The sequence below is a fragment of the Nycticebus coucang genome, chromosome 22 (assembly GCF_027406575.1).
Source record: "Nycticebus coucang isolate mNycCou1 chromosome 22, mNycCou1.pri, whole genome shotgun sequence".
Taxonomy (NCBI): Eukaryota; Metazoa; Chordata; class Mammalia; order Primates; family Lorisidae; genus Nycticebus; species Nycticebus coucang.
In genome coordinates this window covers 21321521-21339856 of record NC_069801.1, presented here as the reverse complement: position 1 = coordinate 21339856, position 18336 = coordinate 21321521, and the positions used below count along the sequence as shown (strand labels likewise).

The 18336-nt window shown below is 52.1% G+C and overlaps 1 protein-coding gene across 1 annotated transcript; it reads right to left on the bottom strand.

Moving 5' to 3' along the window:
• Positions 1 to 8368: 8368 nt before the first annotated feature.
• Positions 8369 to 11728, bottom strand: GPR3 (G protein-coupled receptor 3). Its single transcript, XM_053577228.1, has 2 exons — positions 11613 to 11728; positions 8369 to 10377 (listed from the first exon to the last, which is right to left on the bottom strand). The coding sequence occupies exon 2, from the start codon at positions 10370 to 10372 to the stop codon at positions 9380 to 9382; it is 993 nt and encodes a 330-aa protein (XP_053433203.1). The 5' UTR covers positions 10373 to 10377; positions 11613 to 11728; the 3' UTR covers positions 8369 to 9379.
• Positions 11729 to 18336: the final 6608 nt, after the last annotated feature.

Genomic DNA, 18336 nt, shown 5'->3' with positions numbered 1-18336 from the left:
CCTCAGGTGTGTGTGTAGTTGTTTTGTAATGGAAGACTAGAAGGGAGGGACAATGAGAGCCACAGATGCTCCGGTGTGGGTGAGTCCTGAAGGGCAGGAGGCGTCTGGGGGTGGTTGGTGGCCTGTGCACGGAAATTAGAAAGTTACAAACCATTTTGGCTTAGGAAGAGACCCAAGTTGGAAGACCTACTTACCTGGGTCCCCCGTCACCTTGAGTAAGGGGCTTTGCTGGGGCTGCAGGAGACAAGCTGCTGGCAACTCCTCAGATCAGGCAGGAGGAGCACAGGCTGAATGCCGCTACTGCTGTCCAACATCTGGCCGGCATCTTGTCTGCCTCTCAGACTGAGGCAACTTACCTTAAATAGAACGATTTACAATGGAATCCGATAAAAGGTTTAGGCTGATGCACACCCCCTCTCCTGCCTGGGGAAGGCGAGGGGGCTGGGTTTATGTTCTGACCCAAAAAAATGACCTACCCAGGAAGCAACGGTTTTTCCTAGCACAGCTGCTGCGGGTAACTGTCCCCAGGGGTAATTTATGAGCAGACACTCGGTTCCGGGCCCTGCAGACTCAGTGGGGTGGCCCGGGGATAGGGGCGGGAGCAGGGTTGGTGACTGCCGGTCACTCCTGCTGTGCAGAGAGAGAGTCACCCACTGGCATCCCAGGAGAGGGGGCAGAAGTTTTGAATTGTCAGCAACTGCTGTGCCAGCCACTCTGAGCGCATCTCTGGAGGTGGGAATGCAGGGGAGGGGGCGGTGGAGCCGGCTAGCCCCTGCGGAGCCCCTCCATTCCTCCCGCCTGCTCAGGCCTGTGTTTAGTCAGCACTTGGCTTCCCGAGGCCGTGACTGACAGGCAGCCAGACGCCCGCCCTGGCAGAAGACAAAATGGTGGTGTCGGGAGCCGCCCTTGCTAGGGAATTGGAAGGAAAGGAGCGTGGTTCTGAAAATCAAGAGGCCTGAGCTTGAATTCTGGCTCCTACTTAGGAGCTGTGACCCTGTGTGAGTCGCTTCACCTCTTTGGGCTGATCTAAGAAGAATGAACATTTATTGAGCTCCCACTACCTGCCAATGGCTGCATATAATTTATTTCATTCTTGAGAAGCAAGGGTCCCCTATTTTTACATATGAGAATAACAGGTTTACAGAGGTGAAGGGAGTTGCCTAAGATCACATAGCTGGCCAGAAATAGAGCCATGGTTCAAACACAAGGCTCAAGCCAGAGCCCATGCACATTAACTGCCATGCGAGTTGTATTTAACTTACACTACTCTTAAGCCCAAGGCCTCATGAAGCTTGTATAACTCATATGTCTCTTGACATAATAAAACAAACACCATGAATCCAGGGAAAAATTTTTTTCTAGTGTGGCAGTCAATGTGTTAAATAACAGCTTAAAAAATTTCTCCATCTAGAATCCCAGTCTTTAGGGAGCATGTTAAAGGTTTCAATTATTATCTACCCCTCCCCCTGGTGTCCAGTTTTACAGGTGCAATAACAGGCGATGGTTATTTTTACTCTTGCTTTGAAATCAAGCGAGCATGACTGAGGGTCCAGCTATCCTAGACCTTTAGAGCAGGAAGTACCCTGCACAGCTACCTGGAAACAAAGTGGTTTCCCCAGATATGGGCAAGGGCTTCACACAGACATACCTTTATGTGTACTCAGACATGTATATGTGCAAGTGGGCACACTTAATCCAGGCCCAGAAACCCATGCACACATTGTGTGCAGACCTTGTACAAACAAGGATACGAGTCAGCACACAGTTGCAGGAATACACATAAACACAGGCAAACGTCACACAAAATCCTCAGGATCCACCCCTCCCTATTCACTGCCTCTGCCAGTTTTTCACTGCCCCCTCCTGGCTGCCCAGTGGCCAGGGCAACCTGGCACCATTTCCTGAAAGTTTTGCTCTGAGGTGGCTGTCAGCTAGTTCCCTCCTAGATCACATGGCTGGGAGCAGTTTCAGGTGCCACCCCCTATAAGTATAGTAGCCCTTGAGCCTTATGAGATGTGGGTATCTAGGGGGCAGTCTTGAAGTTTAAGGACAAAAGCAAAAGAAAGGCTTTTAATATCCAAAGTAATCTTTCATGGTAGAATTGTCCCTTGGTGACAAGAGGGCCAGTAATATTTGGGGCAAAGCGTTCTACATAGACATCTTCCTTGCCCTTACCCAAGGAACTGCATGCATGTCCACAGTGCTCACACTGCTCACACGGTTAAAGAGGAGTGGACTTTCTGGCTGAGAAGTTACAGATAGGATCTTTTTTTTTTTTTTGTAGAGACAGAGTCTCACTTTCTGGCCCTCGGTAGAGTGCCGTGGCCTCACACAGCTCACAGCAACCTCCAACTCCTGGGCTTAAGCGATTCTCTTGCCTCAGCCTTCCGAGTAGCTGGGACTACAGGCGTCCGCCACGACGCCCGGCTATTTTTTTTTTTTTTTTGGTTGCAGTTTGGCCAGGGCCGGGTTTGAACCCACCACCCTTGGTATATGGGGCTGGCGCCTTACCGACTGAGCCACAGGCGCCGCCCTACAGATAGGATCTTAAGGTTCCCACTTCGTTGATGCCTCTTCGGGGTTCAGCTTCCTTGTGAATTCAACAATTGTTGACTGTATTTAGCCCCTCCACTCTGGCATCTAACCATCATGGGAGCTGACACTGCTTCCAAACATGTGTGCCCGAATAAAACACACCCATGATCATGAACCCATGTACTCCTCAGGACCATCTTGAAAGGATTACCAACACACAGCCTTCTGTTCCTTTTTACAGGTGAGGAAAGAAGTCAACAGAGAGGCACATCAACTTGCCCAGTCATATAGCAGACTGGCAGCAGACATAGAAATAGAAACCCTCTAGTTTCCAATGCCCCAGACTGCCTACAAGACAATAGAGCACCTTGGGGGCTTGGGCCTTAGCCAAGCGGACTGGAACTGCAAAGGCTAAAGCCAGAGGCCCTGTGGGTTTGTGAATCATGACAGGGTCTCTGTGGCTGCCTAAAGGCTTCGGAGGAAATCAAGAGGCGGGGGCCAGGCTTAGGCATTTAGCATGGAGGCGGGGAAAAGGCAACTTGGAACTTGGGTACGTTCCACTGCTTCCGACTCCCACCAGTAGAATGAACAAACCTGAAACATCCTTTTATGTCAAGCCAGAGGCAGGCTAAGGAAAGGGGATTTGTCCTAGCCTGTGGCCAGGGGTTGCTTGTTCATCAAGAAATACACACAGGCTGGGCACAGTGGCTCATGCCTATAATCCTAGCACTCTGGAAGGCCGGAAGGCCAAGGAGGGTGGATTGCTTGAGCTCAAGAGTTCAAGACCTGCCTGATCAAGAGGGAGACCCCATCTCTACTAAAAAATCAGAGAAATGGGGCAGCGCCTGTGGCTCAGTGGGAAGGGCGCTGGCCCCATATACTGAAGGTGGCAGGTTTGAACCCAGCCCTGGCCAAACTGCAACAAGAAAACAATAGCGGGACATTGTGGCAGGCACCTGCAGTGCCAGCTACTTGGGAGGCTGAGGCAAGAGAATCGCCTAAGTCTAGGAGTTGGAGGTTGCTGTGAGCTGTGACGCCACGCCACTCTACCCAGGGCAATAAAGTGAGACTGTCTCAAAAAAAAAAAAAAAAAATTGCTAAAAAAAAATAAGAAACGAATGGGTGTTGTAGTCTGTAGCTACAAGCACCTGTACCCCCAACTACTTGGGAGACTGAGACAAGAGAATCGCTTGGACCCAAGAGTTTGAGGTTGCTGTGAGCTGGGATGCCATGGCACTACCAAGGGCGACATAGTGAGACTCTGTCTCCAAAAAAAAAAAAAGAAAAGGAATATATACATGTATGCATATCAGGACTCCATATGTGTGCATGTGCATGCAGGGATAGCTTTGTATACACATGAATGATAGGAGTGCCTCCCCAGAGTATGATGCCAGTGTTGCAGCCAGCCCTGGTATAGGGGGTTGCTCTGCCTGGCTCCAGTCAGGCACTAACTGGGCTTGCAGCACCCCCACCCTCACCCACCATGTGCATATATTCCCCAGACCTATCCTACTTGGCCAATTTGCAGCCTCTCGCTTCCAGCTTGTGAAAAGGCCTGCAGCAAAGTCAAGGGGCTGGTGGCCAATTAGTGAGGGGGTTAATCAGGGATCTGGGGACCCCCGGGGGGTGGGAAGCTGAAGGCAGGCATTGGGGTTGGCAGGAGGGGAGGCTCAGCCAGCCCGTTGGTGCTGGAACTGAGGGTCAGCCTGTGAATTCATGATTGCTGAACATTGACAGGAGCTGGGTGCACATGAGTGTGTACGCAGTGTATGAATGCATATGAATTCACGTCCTTCAATGCAGTCTTGAATGCAGTATGCATATGTGACTGTAGATAGATAGACACACATGCACTGTGTCTTTGTATATGTGGTCATGCATGGTGTGCAAATGGTTTGGGGTATGCAAGCTTGGCTAGACCTGTGTACACATATGTGTATACAGGCGTAAGTCTTTGTGTATACACACTTGTGTACAAGGGCATGCACATACGTTCAAGTGTGTGCTTCAACATGCTAACGTACACATAAAATTGACATGGTCTGTGTATACATGTGATGATGTGTTTGTGCGGACAAGTGTGTGCATTAGTGTGCAGATACAGCTGGGTATACATGCATATCTGCATGTGTGTTGGATGTGTGCCTACAAGTGCTTATATGCATGTGCCTGCATGCACTCAGGTCTCAGCATGGAAGGAGCTGGGGGTCATGAGGCTGGAGTTCTCCAGATTCCAGGAGAGAATCTGACAGCAGAGCCTTGCCACAGCCCCCAGCCCCGGGAGCCTGTTTTCCAGTCTGCGGAAGCCGTGAGCCCATGAGCCGTGAGCCCATTTTATATTAATAGCTGCTGTCTCCTCACTTATTGCTAGGAGAGGCCGACATGGCCCTGGTGGGGGCTTAGCACTCAGGGCTGTGCCCCTCCACCACACAGGGCCAAGGGAAAGGGAGAGGAGACAGGACCTCAGCCCCAACGCAGGCCCTGCCTTCCCCAGCTCAGGGAGCCACACCCTGCAGCCGTGTGGGACCGGGCACGGACATGGAAAGCTGGCAGAGGTAGAGAGAGCTTGGGAGGCTCAGCTACCCCTCTTCACACACACATGTGCTGAACAGCCCTGGGCTGAGCAGCAGAGGAGTCTGAGGCTGAGAGAGACTTAGGAGGCTTCAGTTTGAGGGGGGAAGAAGAGACAGTCCTGCTCCCAGGGGCCCTCAGTCTGAGGCAAAATAATTGACTTTGCTCTCAGAGGCCCTCAACCTAAGGGAGGAGACAAAGCCTGCCTCTCAGGAGTTCCCAGTCCGAGTGTGGAGACATGGCCTTGTATTCATGACCCCACAGTCATGAGGAGAAAGAAAAAGACCTGTTTTCAGGAGCTTACAGTTTGGACACAGCCCTGTGTTCAGGGGCCCCCATTCTGGGAGGAAGGCAAGGCTTCTCTGTAAATGTTTACCCAGGGAAGCCTAGTAAGTTGTCCTGCCTGAATCCCTCCTTCACAGCCACAGAAGGACCAGCCAAGGCGTCTTCCTGGAGGAAGTGTGAGGGGGAGGTACAGGGAAGACCTAAGCTGTGTCTGCAGAATCTCAAGAGGAGGGAAACCCAACCAGCCCAGCCACACACATAGGTTCCAACCTAAGGGACAGATTCAGACACTCCTCAGGGTGGGCCCAGGACCCAAGGCAGAGACCCCAAATGCAGGCTGCCAGAAATGCCTCATCTCCGCCCCACAACCACCCATCGGACAGAGGAAGCCCTCAGTATGGGGGTCCAATCAGCCCTCCCAGATAGGAGGATGCCAAACAGTAGGTCCTTACTTGGGCCCTGGAACTGGAAGCTGGGCCGGGTGAACACAGGACTGAGCCCCGCCTGGGCTGGGATGGGCACCTGGCCTCTCTCTGTCTGGACCTCAGTGGGGGCTCCTCAGAAGCACAGGAGAGGCAGCAAGGAGACCCTTCCCTACGTAACATCACAAAGGTCTGTGGTATGACCTGAGACCCCTACTTTTTCCCTAGCTTGGTGACAGGACCCCCTGCCCCAGTTTTCTTGCTTGCTTTTTCTTGAAACCCATTTCCTCAACCAGGAAAGAAAGGTTTGGAGTCAAGATGACCTGAGCTCGAATCCCACCTCAACTCCTTACTAACTGTGTGACTGTGGGCAAACCCAATGTCATCTTTCAGGGAAGCCTTTCTTGGGCACCGTCATTTAAAAATTACATGCTCCCTGTCCTTCCCCACTTTATTTTTCTCTGAGAATTTATCTTCATCTCCAATGTAAAGCAAAAATGCATTACATTTTTGAAAAACTTTTTTGTTCATTACTGTTATCCCCAGCTAGAATTTATGCTGTCCGCAAGGACAGCAGTGAATGAATGGAGGCCCCCTACTCAGAGTCTCAACTTCCTTTCTTGTACAATGGGTAGAGTGTCACCCATCTGATGGAGCCACAGTATGGCTTGGAACATTTGACTCAAAGTTTGGCATGGTCGGGGGTGTTTGCTGAGTGTTCCCCCTCCTCCCCAAGGACCTTTCAGGAAAGTGGAAAGAGAGGATAAGGCTCAGTCTGAGCTGGTGTGGCCTTCCCACTTTGTGTCTGGGCCTGTTGGGTGGTCTACCCCCCTTGAACTTTTTTTTGTTTTGTTTGTTTGTTTGAGACAGAGTCTCAAGCTGTCACCCTGGGTAGAGTGCTATGGCATCACAGCTCACAGCAATCTCCAACTCTTGGGCTTAATCGATTATCTTGCCTCAGCCTCCCAAGTAGCTAGGACTACAGGTGCCCACCACAACGCCCAGCTAATTTTTTGGTTGTGGTTGTCGTTGTTTGGCGGACTGGGCTGGATTTGAACCCACCAGTTCCAATGTATGCGGCTGGCGCCCTAGCTGCTTGAGCTACAGGCACGGAGCCCCCCCCCCCCATTCCTTGAACTCTTGGAGAGGCTCTGGGAAACCAGGGAAATGGAGAAAGACTTGTGTCCTAACCTGGCACAGCTGTGTGAGTTTGAGCAAATGGCTGTTCCTCTTTAAGCCTCAATGTCCTCATCTGTATGACAGTTTAGAGGGCCAGAAATACTCTGAGGGACCCCACCTCTAGGCTTTACTCACCTGTAAGGCCTGGCAGGCTTAGCTAATCAGAGCTATCTCTCCATACCTGAGACCTGCTCCTGCCCTTGTGTGATAAACACTACCTTCCAAAAAACTCAGATTCGGGGTTTTGCACATATACAGGGTAGCCATAAAGTTCATGTGCAATTTTAAATTGCACACGAATTTTATGACCAACCTGCATGCCCCCAAATGCATATAATTATAGTCATTTACCTTTGCATGAAAATGAAATTCTTCCAGCTCCAGAATAATCAAACATAACCAACCACCTCCAAAATGTGGCCCACTGGCCCTTCGAATGAACCCCAGCCTAAGTCAGGGTGCAGAATGTCCTAAGCCCCAGGCTTGAGAAGGCAAGAAATGAGACGCCATTCCCCAGGAGACGGCACAGATTCTGGAAGCAGATGTTCCTTGTTGGAATCCTTACACTGCCACTCCCTACCTCTATGGCCTCGGGCCAGTCACTGACCTCCCTCAGCCTCAGTTTCCTCATCTGGAAAATGGAGAAGACACTCCCAGTACCATGGGATGATGGGATGCTTATTAGGCATAAGTGAAGCAGCATTTGTAGACATTTAGCCTAGCCTAGCCCACTGTGTGCACAGCACTAAGAACCCACTATTAGAAAGGGCTATTATTGGGCGGCACCTGTGGCTCAGTGAGCAGGGCGCCAGCCCCATATGCCGAGGGTGGTGGGTTCAAACCCAGCCCTGGCCAAACTGCAACAACAACAAAAAAATAGCCAGGCGTTGTGGCGGGCGCCTGTAGTCCCAGTTGCTTGGGAGGCTGAGGCAAGAGAATCGCGTAAGCCCAAGAGTTAGAGGTTGCTGTGAGCCGTGTGATGTCATGGCACTCTACCTGAGGGTGGTACAGTGAGACTCCGTTTCTACAAAAAAAAAGAAAGAAAGGGCTATTATTGTTAAGGGAACTAACATGCTCTGGGCATATTCACCATGCCAAAGCCCCAGACTGGCTAATGTGGGTAGGATGTGGGCATCCTCAACTCAGGATGGGCCCTGTCCCCAAGGGGAGGTGAAGTCCTTGCCAGTAATAGTGCCTAAGTCTGAGCAGACCATCACTGACACTCGGGTTGGGGGCTGTTACCTGCCAACTACACTCTTCCCTGGGTCTCCATCCCCCAGGATCCCCCAACAGGCCCTTCAAGCTTGGCCTGACCCTCTCGTTCCAGGTTATCCCCCATCAGACCCCACTCCACACACATACGGAAATACACCTTATCACAAAATCATTTTTTATTGAGTTGGGGACAGGAATGGGGAATGCACAGGAGCCAGACCCCGGTTGGCAGAAGGGTGGGGTGTTGGCTCATGCCCCGCCTTCTCTAGGGCACCAGAGGGTGAGGCCTGGCCCCCAGGTCCTGGCTGTGGCACTGGACGCAGAGCTTGGAGCAGAGTTGGAGTTGAGCGTCCTGGTCCAGGCTGTCGGGCCGGGCTGCAGTTTCCCCCAAATGGCCACCAGAGGGCAGCCGGCCCCCAGCGCAGAGGAATTCTCGGTTGCTCAGGTGATGGCTTCTTACAAAAATAAAAAACCAGAGGCTGGTGTGTTCCCCTACAAACCCGAGGAGAGCGGGCCTGGGGAGAAGGCTCTGGTTTCTATGATCTCTTCGATAAAAAATAAACAAAAATGATAACAAAATACGTTGTTTCTCTTTCTCCCTTTCCCCCCACAGGAACTGAGGTCAGAAATGGGGGTGTGGGGCCTGGGGGTACCCTGGTATGGCCTGGATTTCAAGGTGTGGTCTCTTTTTTTTTCCCCTAACCATCCATAAATAAATTTAAATAAATAAATCATAAATAGATAAGCTCTTTGTATGTGCACATATATAGAGATAAATCTTTCTTTTATCTAGGCAACTATGTGATTAAATCTCTCTAACTAGCTCAGAAATTCAAAGTTAAGTGACAATGGTCAAGGTCAAGTTTGGGATACAGGGAAGGTCTGGGACTTAGAATGGCACTGTAAAACTCCCAGCATTCTGGAACTGCAAGCCAGCTGGGCTGTGGGATATTTCTGAGTGGAACCCTAACCACCTGAACATTCTAGAACCTTGGAGCCAGCTGGACCCCCACAGGGATCTGAATAGAATCTTGAAACACCCAATATCCTAGAACTCCAGAACCAGCTGGATCTTGGGGGTGTGAGCTGGGGGTTTGAAACAAAGTCCTGGAGAACCTAACATTCTGGAATTCTGTAGTGATCAGGGCTCAAGGGTCACCATGATGTGACTAGACATCACTGGGGGAGCGGGATCGGAAGGGGATTTTGGAAGAGGAACAGCAGCAGCAGATGGCCCACAACACCTTCTGCACATCCTGATTGCGGAAAGCATAGATGATGGGGTTGATCATGGAGTTGTAGGTGGCAGGGAGCAGGGTGAGATAGGTATAGAGGGACGGGTAGTGGTCATCACCCAGCAGGCAGTAGACTGTGAAGGGCAACCAGCAGGCAGCAAAGGCTCCAAGCACCACGGCCAGTGTGGCAATGCCCTTGCGGGTGGCCACATAGTGGGAGGCGGGCAGCAGGTGCCGCTGGAGGGCAATCTGCTGGGCATGGCGGCAGACGATGCGGCAGATCTGGGCATAGAGCTGCAGCATGATGCCAAACACCATAAAGAAGGCAATGGCTAGGACCACCAGATGGTTCTTGGAGAGTGGATACACCACACCACATGTGGTTAGGCCATCCAGGCAGTTCCAAGCCAGCACAGGCAGCAGCCCCAGGCCCAGGGCACACCCCCACACTAGGGCCAGCATCACGTAGGTCCGTGTCACTGTTGTCTCTGAGTAGTAGGTGAGGGCATTGTACAGAGAAAGGTAGCGGTCAACAGTGATGGCCAGTAGACTGCCAATGCTGGCAGTAAAGGCCATTGCCAGCACACCAACCAGCACCAGGCTCATCTCCATTGAGCCGATGCAGAAGACAGCAGCAAAGTGCAGGACTAGGCCCAGGCCTGCCAACAGGTCTGCCACAGCCAGGCTGCCCACCAGCAGGAACATAGGGGCACGGAAGGCAGGAGTGCCCACGATGATGGCCACCACCAGCGCATTCTCACAGGACACCAGGGTGCCTGAGATGCACAGCACCACGTCCCAGGCCCTAGGTGAGCGCAGCGGTGTAGCTGGGCCTGTGGACCCCTCAGCTGGATCCACGCTGCTCACATTCACACTGCCTGGGCCAGCTGAGAGCCAGGCTAGAGGGCCTCCTGCACCCCACATCATGGTACCTGCAGGAGAAAGGCCCTGTGAGAATCTGGCAGGGCTGAATGCTTGGAGGAAGGGTCTGGAGGAAGTGAAGTGCCCTGAGGATACCTGGTGGGGTCCCAAAGCCTTTTCTCCTTTTTTTTGCGGTTTTTGGCGGGGGCTGGGTTTGAACCCACTGCTTCCAGCATATGGGGCCGGCACCCTACTCCTTTGAGCCACAGGCACCGCCCTTTTCTCCCTATTCAGGCCAGGGCTCTTCTCAGGATACCTTTATGGTCTCCTATGATTCCACCCCTTGAAACAAGGGTCTCTTTTCCTAGCGACCTGCGTCTTGGGTCTATTCACTCCCCTTCCTGTCCGCTGGGTCCTGCAGACCTCTTTGTCCCACATGTATTACCAGAGGAGAGCCAGATGAAGGGCTACCATAAGTGAGTTGGGACCCATAGGATGCCCAGAAAGATTCAAGCTGGGGGAGGGTGGCGCCTGTGGCTCAAGGAGTAGGGCGCTGGTCCCATATGCCGGAAGTGGTGGGTTCAAACCTAACCCCGGCCAAAAACCAAAAAAAACAAAAAAAAGACTCAAGCTGGGGGAGACAAACATCTCAGAACTGAGAGCAGCTCTGATCCCTCCCTTCAACGAGGATGACTGCTCACTCCATTCTGAGGCTCCCAGACCCCTCACGATTCTCAGTACTGCCAGTCCCAGGCTCCGCCCCGAGGAATGCGCGTGAGGCTCCTGCCAGTCACCACCCCCCTTTCCTGGGATAACACCTGGGAACTCAGCACCCCCTACACACACACCCTCCTAGACTTCTGCCCCTGGCTAGACTACTCTTTTGCCTGAACCCTTGGGTCTCTGGAACAGGCACCCCTTATTGGAAGCCTGGGACCCAGAGTCAGTCCTCTCTTTCTGCCCGGCTTCCTGGATCTTGGGCCTGACTCGCCTCCTGCCCGGATACCTGGATGCCTAAGTCCGACACCTCCTGCTGCTCAGACGTCTGGGTACCTGCCCCAGATACCTTCTGTTGGCTCAATCTCAGATGACCATCCGTCCCTCCAGGTCCCTTCAGGAATGCTCATCCTTCGCGGGGTCATTCAAGTGACCAACACCCGAGCATTTGGGCCCATACCTGCTAACCCAGAATCTCAGTCTCGACCTCGGACCCTAGCCAGCAGCTAAGAGCCTTCCGCCCGCCCAGTGCCCCAGCATCCTTCATGTCCCCCGGACTCTGGTGCCCGTCGCGGGGCCCACTACTTACCGCTCAGGACCGGGCGCGGCCGGGCCGCGGGGAGGCTCCGCTCGGGTCCTGTCAGCGCAGGGCGTGCGCGGACCCCGAGAAGCCCCCGCGGCCGCGGGAGAAGCGGCGTGAGTCACCCCGCCCCGCCCCCGGCCACCGGCTCGGTGACGTCAGTGGCCCGGTCGGCCAATGGGTGTGGCGTGCTTGGGCGCAGAGCGCGCAGCGCGGCATAGTAATGAGGCCTCGCACCGCCCGCTCCCCCATTCATAAAAAGCGACCGTGGTCGCGGCCCCGCCCCCTCTCTAGTCGGCCCGCGCTGTCCTTGACGCGGCGCCCTCTGCGGGCTGGGGGTTTCAGGGTCGCTGGTGCCAGAGTCTTGGAGAAGTCTTGGGGAAGCTGCAGGGAAAGTGATAGGGGGAGAGGAAAGGGGACTTGAATAAACTGTGGGGTGCTGGAACCCTCGGGTGACAGAGAGACGTTAACGAAATTCAGGTGACGAAAGATCTTGTGATGAGGCTGAATGGGCGTCCCTATGAGGTTGATGGGGTTGCTGAAAGGATGGGGCCCTGAGGTGATGGTGACAGGAGCACGAGGGAGCAGGGAGGTGGGTGACAGTGACGTTATGAGCATAGTGACAGGATCTTGGGGGATGGTGTCTGTGGGACGCTGACGGTAGAGGGAGAAGCCCCTAGAGCAACCATAGCATTGTCAGGGTGACTCTGCAGCATGATGGCGTTAGGGATCCTAGAGTGGCAGAGACGGTGGCCAGGGAAGATGGAGAATCCAGGTGATGGAACTTCAGGTCACCATAACCCTGTCAGAAGTGCTGAAGTACTGAGGTTTGAGAAAGCTAAGTGATGAGGGTCATAGGGTCTTGGAATGAAGATAGCAGGGACAGTGGCCAGTGGGCTCCGGGGTAGAGGGTCTGGATTGATAGTGACCAGGCTGGTAAGTTACTGCCAGGTTAGGTCGCGGTGATGCTGCGGCTTGGATAAGGAGCTGGGTGACGTCACTTATGTCAGTCCAATAGCGCCCTCACAGTTTGGAGGGGCGGACCTGGCAAGATCTCAAAACCTGAATTATTTATTCAAGGATCTGGAAAGGGGGGTGGTGCGTTTCCCTGAAGCAGCAGGAGATGGGGAGCCGGGAAGAACTTGGATGCAAAGAACCAGGCAGCTGAGTCCTCAGCACAGGCCCCTCTCAGCCTCTCCTCTTAAGCATCTTAGGGTGAGACAGGGAGAGAGACAGAGCTCCCTCTGCCCCATCCCTGCCCGGACTAAATCTCAGGGAACCGGCCAGCAGAGTTTGTGGCCAGTCCTGGGACCCAGATCCCAGCCCCCATCGAATCTTCCCCCCACCACAGGCTGCAGTCAGGGTCCTCCAGGCAGGTTCTGGGCTTGGGTTCAGGGCAGGGGGAAAACTAAGTGGCGAGAAATACAGGAAGAGGAGAGGGTGAGGCTGGGGAAGGTGATGCACTTCAGGCTGGGGTGGTGAGTTTAGGGTGCTTAGCAGGTGGAGGTGGTCACGGAGACGGTCGGGAGCGTAGATTAGATTCAAATCCCCATTCCTGTTTTCCAGCCCTGTGACCCGGGGAAGTTTCTTCAGCTCTCTGTGCCTATTTCCTCATCTGTAAAACAGGGATAACATTAGTACCTGCCCATACGATTGTTGGTGGGTGCCCATATCATCAGCACTGACTATGCTGGCTGTGAATTGTATAGCTGGCCAATGAAGGAGCCCTGGATGCAGCTTGCACCTGGATGACATCTCTCAGGAGAGGGAGGGGCCTCAGAGACCCTTCCCCCATTGAAGGCACAGAGTGTGGACAAGGCTGCTTCTGTGCCTGGCCCTTTGCACTGGCCATTCCCTCTGCCTAGGACCCTCCTCTTCATCCAGGTCTCAGCTCCCAAGTCCCTTCTGAAACAGACTTCCCTGAACTCCAGCCCAGATTATCACTCTCCTCCCCATCACTCTCCCTCCCCTTCTCTTGAGTTATTAGTTTCCAGAGCATGAAGCCCTCCTGAAATTGTATGTTTACTCACATTTGTTTTTGCTACAAATCAGCCCACTAGAACGTAAGTTCCATTAGGCTAGTGACTATATCCTGTTTTCTGCTGGAGAACAGAACCTGACACGTGACCACTGTTCAACAGTTATTTTTTGTCTGGATGATTAAACTAAAAAGGAGCCACCAGAGAAAGAGAAGAAAAGCACAGAGAGAATAGTATTTTTAGTTTGTCCGGTGTTAAGGACAGTGGGGGATGTCAGAGAGGAAGGGTACAAGGGCGTCCATGTTCCAAGGCTCAGGTATCCACTTTCTCTCCCATATCAACGCTGGGTCCCCACAGAGCCCTGTGGGGGTCTCAGAGAAGGGTGAAGGTTGGCACAAGGGGGGTTTTATCAGAGACACTCTTCTGCTGTTAAGAGTGGCAGTGATTTTTTAATTTTTTTTTATCTTTAACCCTTGGACAAACTAGCAGTGATTTTTTTAAAGTTTTCATAGTTTATTGATCCTCTGGTGAAAATTCTGCACCATCACTGCAGATAAAGTCATTGCAGAATCTTTCTGCCTGTCTGCATCAACACTGGCCTGGGGTGGTCCGATGACCATCTTCATTCTGTTCTTGTGTTGTTTTGGTGTTTTCTTCTCATACAAGCCATGACTTGCAAATCTGTGTTTGGATTAATTTTTCTTTGCATAATCCGAGGAGTTGCAGATCACGCCTAAGCCAGTTGTCTCGCCACCACCCAAAATGGATCCTGAATCCAAATGCAAAAATGTGATCTTGTACATTTTGATGAGTTTTCCCCAAATTTCTGGCTCATGTATTATTGCCTTCCCAGGGTGAAGGATATTGATCACTGTGACGATTTGTTTCTGCTGAAGTAGTCGGTTGGTCATGAACTTCCTGATCCCAATAGTTGTCCTGTCATTCACAATGGAGGTTGATCCTCAGGAACCATGGAGGAAGAGTTCAGTGATATTTCTAACCCTTACTCCAAAAACTCAAGAGACTAAGGTGGGGCTATGGATTTTCACGTGTGTTCTCTCTCTCATGTACCAAACTTCTCATGCCATCAGGACGATCAAAGCCATCACTTCGTCTCTCCTCTGTGAACACCTGCTCTAAGGATGGAGCAGCACCCCTTTCTGTTCTCCTCATGCCCTCTGCCCTACCTCCTTGCTTCCTTGCCACCTACCAGGTGCCAGGCCAGAGCCCAGTGCTTATAACAACTCTGTAAAGTTAAGGGACTATGTCTTCATTTCATATTGAAGCCTAGATAAGCCAAGGGACTTGCTTCAAATCACACGGCAGAGCTGGGAGCTGAAGCCAGGTCCACTGTAACGAAGTCCATCATGCCTTCCTTCCTAGCCTAGCTGTCACCCTCTCCCCCAAAGGGCTGGGGGTGGTGGTGGTGGTAAAGTTGGCTAGGGCTGACTATACCTGCAGTTTCCCAGATGGCCACCAGATGGCTCTGAGCATGACTTCCAGGTGAGCCGCCTTCTTTTTTTGAGACAGACTCACTATGTCGCCCTCGGTAGAGTGTTGTGGCGTCACAGCTCACAGTAACCTCAAACTCGTGAGCTTAATCGATTCTCGTGTCTCAGCCTCCCATGCAGCTGGGACCACAGGCGCCTGTCACACTGAACCCGGCCATTTTCCTGCTGCAGTTGTCATTGCTGTCTAGCTGGCCCCAGGCCAGGTTTGAACCTGCCAGCCTGTGTGTACGGCCACTGTGGCCTAAATTCTTAAAGGAGGAATGTGTGAAAGAAAGAGAGAGAGAGAGAGACAGAGAACCTCCACATATGAGCCCCTTGTCCAAGACCCAGGGATTGGACATTGCATTCTTAGCACAGACCCACTCATTCAGCCAATGTTCACTGCAAGTTCCCTGGGGCTTGGATTTCAGTGGGTGCAAGGTACAGAGGCATGATCTGGCCACATTCCTGCATTTTCAACAATCAATAAATGTTTATTGAGCATCTACTAGTTGCCAGACACAGAGGATGCATCAGTGAACAAAAATCCCTGCCTTCTTCAGGGAGCTTCCATTTTAACGGGGAGAAATGTGCAAACTACAAATAGATACCTAATATAATATCAAGTAGGGAGTCTTTGAGGGTCTCACAAACAGGTGGGGCAGACAAACATGTACATAGTCACAACATGGTGCAGTCTGGTTTCTGCCTTTGTGGAACTTACATCCTAGGAAAAAATGACTAATTATATTATACATTTGATATATACTCTGAAGGAAAGAGCAGGTGCAGGTATTGTAATGTAGAATAATCAGGAGGCCTCTTTTAGGTAGGTAGGTCATGGAGCAGGTCACTTTAAGAGAGAATAAAAGAGTTTTGGGGTTGATGGGCTCGAGGATTAGAGAGAAGGCTGGTGTGTCTGGAGCTGAATCAGCAAAGGGGAAGAAAAGGGGGTGATCTCAGTGAGGTGGGCAGGGGCAAGATCATGGGGTTGAAGAGAGCAATGGGAAGTCAATGGGTTTAAGGAGGAGAGTGATATAGTCTGACTTATGTTTGCAAAGGATTACTCTGCTGAGTGGTGAACAGACTGGAACAGAAGCCCTGCTAGGGGGCCCTACAGAAATCCTCTAGCTGAGACAAGTGCTATAGCAGCTCTGCTTTGTTCTGAGATAGTCACAGAAAGCTGCAGGAGGAAGCTTTTAGTGGTGTCTTGAAGGAGTAGGTAGGTGGAATTGGGCTGGAGGAGGACCCTTTAGGAGAGATAGCAGCTAGGGTAAAGGCCAGGAGGTATGAAGTAGGAGGGTGAGATGCTGTTCTCTCTCTCTCTTTTTATTTTTTTTGAGACAGAGCCTCAAGGTGTCACCCTGGGTAGAGTGCTATGGCATCACAGCTCACAGCAACCTCAAATTCCTGGGCTTACATGGTTCTCTTGCCTCAGCTATTTTTTTGGCCATAGGTGTCATTGCTGTTTGGTAGGCCCAGGCTGGTTTCCAACCTGCCAGCTCTGGTGTATGTAGCTGGCACCTTAGCCACTTGAGCTACAGGCACCAAGCCTGTTCTATCTCTTTAGAGCGTGGAAGGTGATGAGGAGAGCCCAAGACAGGCTAGAGAGACTTCTAGATTCGGGAATCAAAGGGTTGTGGAGGCCAAGCCATTGTTGAAAAGTTAGCTGGAAGAGACATAATCAAATGTATGGTTTCAGTGCACTGTGAGGGCCAGAGGAGCCTGGAGGTTGAGAGGTTGCAGAAGGAGGGCAAGGGCACAGGACCTGGAGGATTTAATCTGGGTGCTCAAGACAGAGGGAGGGGTGAAGATGATGTGTCTTGGTTCCCAATCTGGGTGACTGGGAGGAATGATGTGACTTCCTTGAGTGGGTAACAGGGACTAGGCAGTTTCAGAGTCTTGTGGGACACTTAGGTGACTCGCTAGAGGCACAGTTGGAGGGAGAGAGGCTTCCAGCATCATTCAATCCTGGCTTTACATCCTGGCCTGCTGAGGTGGGAACTGTGCGCCCCCTAGCAGCCTGCAAATTTGGCGTGACAAAACCCATGCCTAGAGGGTAATTGTGGACATTAGAGGAGAAATTGGAAGTAAAAGCTCTTAAAATGGACATTCTGCTAGATATAAGGGGTTGATAATTACTGACTGTGTGTTATTAGTTAACAGGTGTGGCAGCTGTGGAGCCAGAACTAGCCTGTTGGCTTTTTATTTATTTTATTTTATTTTATTTATTTATTTATTTATTTACTGTAGAGACAGAGTCTCACTTTACCGCCCTGGGTAGAGTGCCATGACGTCACAGGACTCACAGCAACCTCTAGCTCTTGCTGTTGGCTTTTAAATGGAAGCTGATGGCAGAGGAATTGGCAAGATGACCACAGAAGAGTGTGGAACAGGATTCAAGACTCACTCGGGCCACCATCCACTAAGAGAGGGTTAGGAAGAGAAGCAGGTGGGGAGAGAGGGAGGAAAATGGAGAAGAGGAGGAGGAGGTGACCCTTAAGGAGCTTGAGAAGTGGCTGTGGAGAGAGGGAACCCAAAGAAGCTGGTCCCAGAGCAGGAGAGGTGGCTGTGGGGAAGGCTACTGGAAGGCCCAGTTGACCTATGAATGGCATGACCCATGAATTAGCCAGAGGGTGCAGTAGGCCGGAGGCAGACATGGGTTAAGGGTGTAGAGAACAGGGTGCAAGGGCTGATGCAAGGTGGAGAGGGTCACTAAAGCTAGGCCTGGACAACTAGAGGCACAGGGCGAGCTGAGACCCATCCCAGCGGTTGTGGGCCCTGGTTAGAGGGTGCCCCCGGCAAGGCCTGGCCTGCGCTGAGCCTGAAAGCAGAAAAGTGACTTCGATTCAAATCCAGATTTTTGCCACTAACTGTGACCTCTGGCTAGTCACCTTTTCTGAGCTTCAGTTTTCTCACTTGTGAAGCAGGGAAAAACAGTCATTACCTAACAAAGTTTTCACCATGCTACTCTTGGGGGCACCCAGTAACCACGTTTTCAAGAAGTCATAGACCCCGCCCTCTTTGTCCGCGCCGCACCCCAGATTGCTGAACCCAGCCCAACAAGTCGCGTCCACTAGCCACGCCCCTAACTGCCTCGCCTGCCCCTGGCTTCCTGGCGGACCAGCGAGCCCAGCGCCGCCTAGATGCTCTACCACTGGCCACGCCCCGGAATGACCGTGACCACGCCCCCACCTGGCCACGCCCCGGTTGCCCAGGTCTCGCTCCCTACAAGCTCCCCTGAGCCCAGTCCAGAAGGGACGC